The sequence below is a fragment of the Brassica oleracea genome, chromosome C8, assembly GCF_000695525.1.
Source record: "Brassica oleracea var. oleracea cultivar TO1000 chromosome C8, BOL, whole genome shotgun sequence".
NCBI classification, from domain to species: Eukaryota; Viridiplantae; Streptophyta; class Magnoliopsida; order Brassicales; family Brassicaceae; genus Brassica; species Brassica oleracea.
Genome location: NC_027755.1, coordinates 30,345,299 through 30,358,994, shown reverse-complemented (window position 1 = coordinate 30,358,994; position 13,696 = coordinate 30,345,299). Strand labels below are relative to the sequence as shown.

The 13,696-nt window shown below is 29.2% G+C and overlaps 1 protein-coding gene and 1 pseudogene across 1 annotated transcript in view; both read left to right on the top strand.

Moving 5' to 3' along the window:
* The first annotated feature begins 3,082 nt into the window (after nt 1-3,082).
* On the top strand, nt 3,083-7,854 carry LOC106309482 (annotated as a pseudogene).
* Nucleotides 7,855-11,810: 3,956 nt separating this feature from the next.
* The window catches only part of LOC106311785 (protein HOTHEAD-like), a 4,473-nt gene continuing 2,587 nt past the window's right edge, over nt 11,811-13,696 (top strand). The window contains exons 1-2 of the mRNA XM_013749069.1: nt 11,811-12,034; nt 12,130-12,774. Coding sequence (XP_013604523.1) covers nt 11,953-12,034; nt 12,130-12,774 — 727 coding nt within the window. The 5' untranslated portion in view covers nt 11,811-11,952. The remainder of the gene's footprint in view (nt 12,035-12,129; nt 12,775-13,696) is intronic.

The following is a 13,696-nucleotide window of genomic DNA, read 5'->3' as shown; positions in this document are numbered from 1 at the left end:
AACTCAAGAAACAAAATACATTAATCTTTGTAATCTATCATGTGTTAGAGAGCCGAGACAACATCTTGGACGTTTGATGGACTGATTCATGTTTTGGTTTTAGTTTTACTATTAATTAATTTGTATGCAAAACTATGAAGTGTTGAATATTCGAAACACTACAAGAAAATGATCTTACCATTAATTTGTGATGGTTAGAGACTACATTTCAGTGGTAATCAGAGACGGAATTAGCACGTTGTGATAGTCACAAAATATGACAAATTTGTTATGTTAATTGTAGTTGGTAATTGTAACATTTTTATTACTTTTATATATGGTTGCTATTTGTGACGGAATAATTACTATATGTAATGGTCATAACATTGTAACGGTTTTTGTTACCAAAAAAATTTGTGACGACTGTATTGATAACACAAATATGTCGCAATATTTTTATTGTGACGAATTGTGTTTTATTGTGACAAATAATTTGGTCACAATATAACTATTTTTTTTGTAGTGAAATGGGAAGATCATCTGCAAAACTATACATACTTTCTAATCATGTGGGGATTATATATCATATAGTTATTGTTTCCTTCTTTTACCATGCGAGTATTTTCATCATCAGTATACAACAATATCCAACAACATTTTTACAGGTCTCTTATAGGATCTCCAACTACCAGTTTGCCCTTGCAATTAAAAGTGTACCAAACTTTTTGCAGTATAGCTTCAGTATTAAATACATTCAATTATATCAGCGACATTTTTGAGACGGGTTTACCGGAGGTGACAACACATAGTTAATATATATGACATTAAGACAGACTACAATATTTTATTTTCTGATCTTTAACATTAGTCACCATTAAAAATAAGATTAAAAATGATATAAGATTCATCTTCACAACCACAAACGGAAGACCTGCCGTCCTCTACCATCTCAATACGATTTTTTTGGTTTTATCTCACATATTGATAAATTATGTGTAATCGCCAGTTATCTTTACTTTATAATGTTTATTTACTGTAGTGTGTTCATTAAAATATATAAGTAGTAGGAATAAATTGATACAAATGATAGTAATTGTATGTTAGAAATATAAAATATCTAAATTGTGAAATAAATATTGCAAGAAAATCACAACTAAAAAGAGAAAAATCACAACTTGAAACAGAAGTACAATTATTATAAAGTTGATAAATGTAAAGTATATATATATTATATATATTTACCAAAAAATATATACTCCTTCCGTTTCATTTTAATTGTTGTTTTAGATTTGTGCACACAGATTAAAAAAACAATTAATTGTGTATTTCTTATATAAAAACACAATTACTTATATACATAACCATATCTCAACCAATAGAAAAATAAATTGTTGACTAAAATTAATAAATTTTGCATTGAAAGTCAAAAACGACACTTATTTCATAACGAAATTTTTTTCTACAACGATACTTAATATGAAAGTATTATATATATATATATATGTTTCTCAAACCAATCACTCTTCTGGATATAGTAAAATATGTCCAGCTATTCATCCTAATTAGTTAATTGTCTTCATAACTACGAAGTATGAACAACGTGTTGTAATTAACTGACAGTGTACACAATGTTTTTTTTTTAAAGATAAAATATATAGAAATAGCGAACAAGTTTGTTTATGGACAATTTTTTTTTTTTGTTTTTTTTTTGTTGGTAACTCTGGTATCTGGGCAGCCACATTCTCAACTATCCCTCGTAGGGGGTCCAGCGTCCCAACGGAAGGGATGTTAAATCCACTGTGGCCGGAGTTCGAACTCGTGTTGGCAGGGACAATTTTAATGTTACATATGTAATATTTGCATTATAAAAGTAAGTTGAACTCTTGAAACTTACGTTTTACAATTTTAATATTCTGTTAATGCCTTCACGTGTTCATGCAAACGATGATTTTTAATCTGACCAACCAGAGTAGATTAGATAGATAATCTGTGAAAAGCATGTTTAAAAAAAATGTGTGAAAATCCCAGACTAATAAAATATCAATAGTCTGTCAATTAACAAATTTTGAACATGTGATACTTTCATGCAATGTGCTATCTTATTATACAAAATGGACAATTTATCAAATAAATATCCTGAAAAGCAAATCTTATATCCCAAACCATGATCAATATCCTTAATTTAGTAAATTAAAATTCCATGTAAAGATTAAAATAATTAGACAAATCATGACTCCCTTGACATCATTGTTGTTTCTAAAAATATGTCCGCATACTTATATATACATATTAACAAATTTGTGTAGACGAGAAAACGTGCATAGTAACGCTGACTATTATCACTAGGCCTGGGCATTTCGGGTATCGGTTCGGTTCGGTTCGGGTATTTCGGGTTTCGGATAGTTCGGATAGGGGCTAGAAGATCCATTTAGTACTCGACCTATTTTCGGTTCGGTTCGGTTCGGATAGTTTCGGGTTCGGTTCGGTTCGGATAGTAAATGTAGGAACCGGAAAATATCCATAAGAAGTTCGGTTCTCATTTGGATCCGGTTCGGGTTCGGATAGTTCGGGTAGTTTGGATAATTTGGATAAAATATTGGTTATTTAAGATAAAATATCAAATAATTAGGATGATTTAGATAAAAAATTTGGATATTTCGGATTACTTTGGATATTTCGGATAAAAATATCCGTATAGTTTCGGATACTTTCGGGTAGTTTGGATACTTTATAATAAATTAGTTATCCTCAACTATTTTCAAATATTTTTAATAGAATTTTAAATTAAAAATATATATTTAGTGATGTTATATGTATATATAATTAATATTTTTATATATTCGGGTACCCGTTCGGTTCTCGGTTCGGTTCCGGTTCGGTTCGGTTATTTCGGATATAAAAATATAGGAACCGTTCGGGTATTTGAGGGTATTGGTCCGGTTCCGGTTTCGGGTATTTCGGTTCGGTTCCGGTTCGGTTCTTCGGTTCCGGTTATTTTGCCCAGGCCTAATTATCACTATATTAATTAGTGAAAACAAAAGCTATCCAACAGTGGAAGATATAGACTCAATTAACGGTGCCATAAATTAAAGGTTTGAAAAGAAGAAACCATGTTGCACAACTAGAAGAAGAAACCAAAAGTCCAAAGCCACCATCGTTGGGTCCGTGGTCAGTATCCATGGGGTTAATATATATAAAGGATCTTTACATTTCCCCCATTATTTCGGTGAACCCTAGTCTTGGTTTGCAAACCAAGATCTTACAGTATAATGGATCTATACATTTCCCCATTATTTCGGTTAATTCTCGTCGCAACTTTCATCTTCCACGACTCGTGTTCTTCAGATAAAGGTACGATTATTATTTTCTCTACCAACCCATTTAGTTTATGCATTTTAGGATACCATTAGTATACAAACTCAACCTTTGTTGAAATGTTGTTGTTGGTGAAGCTGGTTATTATAGTTTTCTGAAAGATGCTACATCGGCACCAACGTTATCTCACTTTGACTACATAATCATCGGAGGAGGAACCGCCGGATCTGCACTAGCCGCAACACTCTCTCAAAACGCCACCGTTTTAGTTCTCGAACGCGGCGGGTCCCCTTACGACAACCCGGCAGCCACGGACATCGGAAACTTCGCAAACACACTCATAAACATAACCGACCTAAACTCATGGTCGCAGCTTTTCATCTCCGAAGACGGCGTTTTCAACACACGCGCACGCGTGCTAGGAGGAGGAACGGTGCTAAACGCTGGATTCTATTCACGTGCGGAAGATGAGTTCGTGGCGGAAACTGGTTGGTTAAGAGAGAGGTCGAAGCTGCTTACGAGTGGGTCGAGAAGAAGTTGGTGTTCGAACCACAGATTAAGGGATGGCAAACGGCGTTTATAGATGGTCTTTTGGAGGCTGGAGTGACTCCATACAATGGTTTCACGTATGAACATATCTACGGGACGAAAGTAGGCGGTACGATATTTGATCGGGATGGTCATAGACACACGGCGGCTGATTTGTTGGAATATGCTAATCCGAATACGATTGTTGTCTACTTGCACGCTTCTGTCCATAAAATCCTCTTCACCACTAAAGGTATAATATTGATTTGTATTCATTGCATGCATGCGATGTCAAACTAAAATTAATGCATGTCTTCGTGATTTATGACTGTGACGGGATGACTCGTGAGGGTTAGGAAGGGCGAGAGAGATGGCGTAGGATACACGTAACTAATCTTCTGTTTAATTATGATACAACTTGTGTTTGTAGTTGACATGTTCCTTTCAGAATAAAAATATCTAGTCGGAAAGAAAAAACAAATTATAGAAAACAAATATTTTTTTAACACTTCCTTAATTTATTAACTTTTAATTTATTCATTAGTTAGATTTTAGATATGCTAATAATGTATCATTATATTTAATGAGAACATATATTGTTGAAAAATATTGTAGCATGAAAATGTTATATAATATTATATTTTTAAGCCATAAACTAAAGAATAATCTATACTATTAAAACTGGAATACATTTTTTGACATTCTCTTGATTTTCTTCTAATATTACAAGTATGTCATTGCCATTTAATTTAATTAATGAAATAATTTATTTAAGTTAAGGAAACAAATATTCTCATATTATTCTTATTAACTTTTTGCATTAAAATATCCTACCAAAAAGATATATTGACAATTTTATTAACAACCTAAAAGTCGGACTAAGTTATCATACGAAATTGACATGTTCAAGATAACTTCATAAGTGGACTTGACTCTATAAATTAAGAATGCGAGTATTACATAAATCGCACACCGTCATGATATTTTTTGTACTAGGTTCTAGCATATATTTTGTATGAAGATGGGTTCATTCTTAAACTTTTCTTATTTTCTAGCTTGCATAGAAAATATAGAATAGCAAAAGCTGCAAAACTATATATGCTAGACGCAAAATATTTCATATTTAATAACTCTTTAACTAAAAATGCAAAAAAACATAAATAAATGAAAAATTCCCAATTGTACATTGATATAAAGCGTATTTAAGATTTCCTTCAAAACTATATCTTTAATCTTTTTTTGAGCAACTACTATATCTTTAATCAAAACGTTATCAGCAGGATGTCATTCTAGACAAAAACGTTCATATCTAAACAACTTTTAACGATGTTTGCTTATTTTAATATCTATTTTTTTTTCTTTCTGTTTTTAAAAAATAAAAAGAAAACTTTTAAATAATACCCGTAGAGAAGTTTGGCTTGATCGTGAATTATTTATCCTAAACATTTGTGCATCTATGTATTTTGTAGATTTTAATCTTAAAAAATGGTTCAAATCTATTTTATAGAACCTATATTTATTAAAAAAAATAGGTACAAATTTTAAACTAACTTTGTTCTTACGTACTATATACAAATTATATCCATTTTAATAATTGATATACTATTATTTAGCATAAATAAATAAAATAAAATTATATCTTAAAGTTAAATAAAATGTTATATCAAACAGAACTATCCAAAATAAATTTTATATATCAAAAATATTAAATATATACACTTAGTTTTAAAATTACCAAATATTCTAAAACTACTATTTATAAATCGGACTATCTAAAATATTTTAAATTATCCTAATTCCTATAAAACTTAATCATCCAAATATTTTTATCTAAAATATTTAAATTTCTCCGAATTATCAGATATTTTATAAAAATTCATGTAAATGTGACGTTATCCGAATTATTCAAAACTATCCTAAAAATGAAAACCGAACTTAAACCAAATTGAACTCAAAATTTTATCAGGTTCCTAACATTTTTATCCGACCAAGTCAAAAACCAAAACTGACAAACCAAAATTGCCAAACCAAAATCAAATCCAAATTAATTAATAACCGAACGGTTCTTATATCTCTTAAACTGAAAGACCGAAAAACCAAAACCACAATTGAACGGACGCCAAACAAAAAAAAAAAAACTAAACTGAAAACCAAACATCCACACCTAAAACAAACATGTGAACTAATAAATTATCAACAAAAAATCAAGTGTTTTGGTTAATAATCAATAATGTGAATAGTACCTTTTCTCTGACGGCTACAAGCCTACAACATCCTTCATAAACGCACATTTACAAATTTAAACTTTGGTTATGACACAAGTACATAATACTAACCGAGATGAAGACATGATAAATAACTAAACAAACTTAAATTTTACAAAAGAAACTTCTTTTTATAAAACTAAATCTCAATTCAGATCGAAATCGTGACTTTCAATTATTACTAGCTTTGTTGTTGACTTGTTTCTAAGTTATAACGTATCATTTTATTATTGCAGCCATTCTCTGTTGAACATGACCATAAATTCTTGTCTATCATTTGGATGTGAATATTTTTGTTTTACAGGGAACTCAAGGCCCAAGGCATATGGGGTGATATTTCAAGATGCAAATGGAGTGTTCCACACAGCTGAACTTACGGTACAAGACGCAAGGAGTGAGGTGATCTTATCAGCGGGCGCCATCGCAAGTCCACAACTATTGATGCTGAGTGGTGTAGGCCCTGCAGCCCATCTTGCAGTCCATGGGGTGAATCCTATCATCTTAGACCACCCAATGGTTGGACAAGGGATGGGTGATAACCCAATGCACCCGGTCTTCATCCCTTCTCCTAAACCCGTAGAGGTATCCCTTGTCCAAGTCGTTGGGATACCTAACTTTGCTAGTTACATTGAAGGTGGAAGTGGCTTAAGTCTCTCCATTAGTTTGACTCGTACCTTCTTCAATGGCGTTTTAGATCTTCTTAATAAGGTAAGTAATTAATTAGGTTATAGAGATTTCATATAACCTAATTATTATAAATTTGGTTTAACACATACTATTTTTTTTTATTATGTAGCTAAAATTCCCTAGCCAATCCATCTCAAAACTTTTGAAATCGTTGGATCTTGGATTAAACGTGACGACACAAGCGGGTGTGATTATTCAGAAAGTGTCTGGACCTCTCTCTCGAGGTCACTTGGAGCTGCGGAACACAAATCCAGATGATAACCCTTCGGTGACATTCAACTACTACCAAGACCCAGAGGATTTGAATAACTGTGTTAAAGGACTTAGTGCTATCATAAATGTGATAGATTCGAAGGGATATTCCAGTTACAAGTACCCTGGAGTAAACGGGCGTGGACTATTAAATCTCATTCTTGCTCTTCCTATCAATCTGAGGCCAAGGCACATAACTTCTACGTTTGATTTGAAGCAGTATTGTATGGATACGACGATGACTATTTATCATTACCATGGAGGTTGTCAAGTTGGAAAAGTGGTCGATAATGATTACAAAGTATTAGGGATCGATGCTTTGAGGGTCATCGATGCATCCACGTTTCTCAAGTCTCCAGGGACTAATCCTCAAGCCACAATCATGATGCTCGGAAGGTAAATACATGCATAAACCTAATGAAACAAACTTATCAAGACATGTTATTCAATATAAGATGTGATTGTTGGAGAGTTATAAAATGTGTAGGTATATGGGACAGAAGATTCTTCGAGAGAGGGAGGCTTTCTGAGAAAGAAAAAAGAAGAACATGAGATTTTAATGATTGTCAAAAGTCTGGAGAATGAGAACACTCCTCTTCGACGTCTGAAGAATAAGAGATTTCTGATGGCATCAATTTAGTGTATAATGTTGTTTTTGAACAGGAAAGATGTGAAGGTATTTTGTTCATGAACAAAGTGATTACTGATGTTGTTTTTTTTTTTTGTCATCAATTACTGATGTTGTTAATTATTAGTAATCTTGACCAGAAAATGATCTGCAGTTACTGATTATTTTTTTGTCTACATCGTATATTTTGTTATGTATGAACCTAAATAATTTAAAAGATCACCATTTAGAAGTTAAAGACGAATGTGTATAATGACCACAGAGGCACTGACACATATTCTGGACCAGCATACCTCGTCACAATCCCCATAATTGGCTTTGGTCAGTTCATCATTATTTTATTTTATTGTCAACAAGTTCCATCATCATTTTATATGGAATGTATCTCTAAGATAAAAATATATATATTTTTTTTAATTTTTTAATATAAATATTTATTAACCCATCCGAAAATCGGGATAAAACATAAATTTAGTTAAAGAAAAAGATAAAAATAGAAATTACTCCGTATCACTTTAAGTGATGGTTAACAATATTTATTTTGTTTCATAATAAGTGATATTCTCATAATTCTAGATAAAATTTAATGTCATTTGAAACTTGTGATCAATTACAAAATACTACATTTTTTTATTGGTTGAATTGGTTCTATTTAATGTTATTTTATATGATCAACATAAATTACATAAGATTTTGTATTTTTTTAATATTTGTGCAAAAACATTAAACATAGCTTAAAGTGATACATGCTTAAAGTGATACAGAGTATAAATTTTGTTTTGCACTTCTGATGCAACTATTGCATAACATTTTTGAATCTATACTTGCAGTTATTGGTAGGTGAAATAGTTCACAACTAATGAAAAAAGGTCTCTACCAAAAAAAAAGAAAAAACCGCGTGAACGTGTAAAACATGTAGGATGTAGCATTGTGAAATGGATGGATAAACATTGACAATAACCCTTGTATATGACATGTATCATTAATATAATAGTTTCTAGATTTTTTAGAAAAAATAAATTGGTTTATCTACGTATACTATATTTTTTACAAAATTAATCATAAAATTAATTAAAATCTATAAAATATTTTTTTTCTCTGTAGATAAAAGTTACAGAATTATCTAATGTGATTAAAATATTTATAAATAATAGTTTTAAATAATAAAGATTTGATAATAGTTTGTGTATTTTTTTTCATTTTTGTTTACTTTATATTTTTGTTTAATTTTATATTATTAAAATAAAGTAGACAATCACGTTAACAATATAATAAAAGTGATTATAAATTACAAAAACTGTAGTTCTATACTGAATTTTTTTTGTTATAACAAGATACAAAAATTATCATAAAATTAAATAAATAGAAATCTTATTTAATATATATTCAAATTAAAAATATTATTTATTTTAGTATCATTTAAATTAAAATATATACCATATAATAATATGCTAATTTCAAAATTTTAGAAATATGTATCATACTTGAATTGACAAAATTAAATTTCTTTTTTTTTGATATTTGAATTTGATCAAATGAATAAGCTATAGGGGAAAAGACTCTCATACCCTTGTTCATAAGAGACAAAAGACTCTTATACCTTTGTTTTTATATATATAATAAATAATTATTTAAATAAATAACAAAAAAAAATATAAAAAATTATGTTTTCGAATTATACTTTTTCAAATTCGAAATTTTATAATTTTTTTTTGAAATAATTTTTTCAAATTTGTTTTTCAAAATTTGTTTTTCAAACTAATTTTTTTAAAACATTTTTTAAGTATTTATTTATATATTTATTAGAATACTAAATTTCACATTTCAAAAACCCTACTCACTCCTCAACTCTAAACCCTAGGTTTATATTAGTTTATAGATTTATGGTATTATGAATGTCATATTTTTGGCAAAATCTTTTTTATTATCTTATTGATTGTGTCATATTTTGTACCAGTTTAACTTAGGATCGAAAAATTTATTAATTTACCATGTTTATTAACTTATCGAATATTAATTTATGGATTTTGTACTGTATATGTTAACAAAATATAGTATTAACTAATTTAATTTAGCTACATATCAACATTTCAAAAATATTAAATTTCAAACAAAAGTTTTGATAAAATTAGTAATAATTCATATAAAATTAATGCATAGAAATTTTTTTTAATATAATGTTACATTTTTAAATAAACAAAGAAACAACACAAGTGGTTAATATATGAATAGTACACTTTTATTAAAAACAAATTTCACCAAATATAAAAGTTTTAAACTTATATACAAAATTTACTTTTATAACTTATATTATATAAAAACTAAAACAAATATAAAATATACACTCTTATAACTTATCTTATATTTAAAATATTATTAAAAAAATAAAGATATCTGCGCGGATACGCGGATTCAACTCTAGTTACTAGTTTAATCATAGCGGTAACATCCCACTTTTATGGTATCACTTTTTATCTTTACCACCACTAAAGGAACATTTTCAAAAATATCTTCTTCATTACGTGGCAAAAGACTCTTATACCGTTGTTCTCTAAATATATAATAAATCATTGTTTAAATAAATAAAAAAAATTAAAAAATAAAAAATAATAAAAATAAAGTTTTTATGTTTTCGAATTATTATTATTATTTAATAATAATAATAATAATAATAATTTAAAAACATAAAAAACATTATTTTTTACTTAAAAAATAATAAAAGAAATAATAAAAGATAATAAAAATAATGTTTTTTTTTATGTTTTCGAATTATTTATTTTTCTATATGTTTTCGAATTATACTTTTTCAAATTTGAACTTTTTATATTTTTTAAAAATATTTATTTATATATTTATTAAAATCCTAAATTTACATTAAAAAAACCCTACCTCACCCCTTAACTCTAAACCCTAGTGTTTAGTGTAAACATGAAAAGTGATACTATGAATGTGATATTTGTGAGAATTTGCCCACATTTGAGAAGTGATTTGACATATGTCATCTGTACAATCAATTTCTCTAAAAAAAAGTGACATGACATGTTAGAATTAATAACATGACTTATGATAAATATGATTTGGAAAACTTTAGAATACGGTAATAACTCATAATTTTTCATTAAATAAATATATTAAAATATGTTATTAAATAATATAATAATAGAAATATAAATATTTTACAAAATTCAAAATATTATTTTAGTATATTTTTATAATCATATAATTTTTATTATTTACAAGATTTTCCAAATTTTATACAATATTGTAAAAAAACTATAAATTTTAATCCTAATATCATTTTTTCTTTTTGATATCTACCAATTTTAGAGATTCTATTTAGTTTTATATTTTGATAATTATAAAAAATATCTTTTTTTTTAATTTATACAAGTTTATTTTATATATATTTTAACCAAAAAATAAATAAAAAATCTATATAAATATAATTTTAAATAAATCATATTATTCATTTTATTATAATTTTATGTTCAAATAAAATATCAATATTATAATATTGGTAAAAAAATAATAAAATCTAAAACATTAAGAAAATTTTATTTTTAAATATAATTTAAATTTAAATTTAAATTTTTTTCGCTGCACAAAATGGAGGAAAATACCCAGTCGACCATATATCACTAATCATAAAACAAAAATCTTACATGGAAATTTACTTACCAAACTGATCTGAAACGGACAAGTTGAGTATGTGGACTAAATTAATCGTGTCAGAATTTAAAAAAAAAAGTCTAAATATTAGAAGAAGACAAAACCACTATGACATGTGAGGATGATTACGGAGATTCTTAGAGCGAGGTTTTTAGCGGAATATAAGAACACCTCTCTTAACTTTTAACTAAAAAAGTTAAAAATCTGCTCTTAAAACTCTTATTTAAGAACCAGTTCTTACTTTTTTAATTAAAAATTAAGAGACAAGTTCTTATATTCCGTTAAGAACCCCACCCTAAGAAACCCCAATAATCGTGATTTTGTTCATGCTAGTTTTTCAAAGAAGACAAAGGGTGGGTTTGTAAAAACCACATAAAAACAAGAAACACAAAAAAATAAATATTGCAAAAAATAGTTCAAAAAAAGAGAGTAGTTCGCTCGAAAAATAATAAAAGGCAGTTATGCTACATTTTTGTTTCTTTAACTTAAATATATTATTATATTAGTAATTTATTGATGAATTTTTCATTGAGGAGAAACTCTAGTTAACGTTGATAATTAATATACACTTCACCATTATATAAAGCGCATGAAATCTGGTCTTCTGATGCCAAAAAGATATACAACATAATGGATTTTCATATATTCCGATTATTTCGTTTGATTAGCGTCGCAGTTTTCATCTTACATGGCTCGTGTTATTCCGACAAAGGTACGATTATTACCTCCTTCACTAATCATTTCTGAATCTTTAGGTGGTTATTTGTGTATACTTAAAAAAATTAATGAACTTTCGCTATCGTGAAGCTGGTTATTACAGTTTTTCGAAAGATGCTGCCACATCAGCACCAATGTTATCTCACTTCGACTACATAGTCATCGGAGGAGGAACCGCCGGATGTGCACTAGCCGCAACGCTATCCCAAAACGCTACTGTTTTAGTTCTCGAACGTGGTGGGTCCCCTTACGACAATCCCACGGCCACAGACATCGGAAACTTCTTGCACACATTCTTGAACACAACTCCAAACTCGTGGTCTCAGCTATTCATCTCCGAAGACGGCGTTTTCAACTCACGCGCACGCGTGCTCGGAGGAGGAACGGTGTTAAACGCTGGATTCTACTCACGCGCGGAAGATGATTACGTGGCGGAAACTGGTTGGGTAAGAGAAGAGGTCGCAGCTGCTTACGAGTGGGTCGAGAAGAAGTTGGTGTTCCAACCACAGATTAAGGGATGGCAAACGGCGTTTATAGATGGTCTTTTGGAGGTTGGAGTGACTCCCTACAATGGTTTCACCTACGAACATGTTCATGGCACCAAAGTTGGTGGTACGATATTTGATCCGGATGGTAGAAGACACACGGCAGCGAATCTGTTGGAGTATGCTGATCCGCAAATGATTACTGTCTACTTGCACGCTTCTGTTCATAAGATCCTCTTCACCACCACAGGTATTTGATTAATAGTAACTAAAGGTCCATTTTAAGGTTTTCCATTATAAGAAGTTCGAGAATGATGAACCAAGAGGATCTTAGACTCAGGGCCAGTTTGAGATTCTGTGGCTGTAGATAATTTAGTAAGGGTTTTAATTTTTTCTTTTTACAAACTTAGGATTTTAATTCTATATAATTTTTTTCAGAACTATTTAGAGACTTTTTGCCAATAATTTGATTAGTCAATGCCCATGACCGACCATTTAGACTAGCTAGCTTAGTCCTAACTTAAAGACACTCCAAATGTTCTTTCAGTTGAGCCTTTGAAAGAGAAACAAATGTTTTCCCATTTGGGAGAGATGTTGGTGTTTTAATTCAATGTGAAAACGTAGGAATTTTGGTCTAGCTAGAAATGCTCGATTAATAATTAAAAATGTTATTATTGAAGAAGGAGACGACATGACTGTAAGGTGTGGAAGATATAGATAGTCTTATCTTATCTTACATGTGATCAAATTATGGCGCTAGAAAAAAACAAAGAGAAAATTGTCGGAACTTGTTTTTTAGTTAGAAATTTTCTTTTTTTTTCTTGACCAAGATACTGCTAATTATGATTTTTTATGTTTGTTTACTAGATGTCTTAAGAGTATATCTATATTATTAAAAGAGAAGTATCCATTTGAAAATGTTTTTACTTCATTAATTAAACTCCTTTTTTTTTGCTTGTCTTTTTCAGTTGCATTTATGAAATATACTAAAACGAATAAAACTGCCTAATTTATTACTTATCTTTTCAGTTACATTAATGAAATATGCTTAAATGAATTTAAACTTCCTATTTTATTGTTTGTCTTTTTCGGTTACCTTAATGAAATATCCTTAAATAAATTTGGACATAATGTCATTTAATCAACCAAAAAAACTCATGAGTTATCCTTAC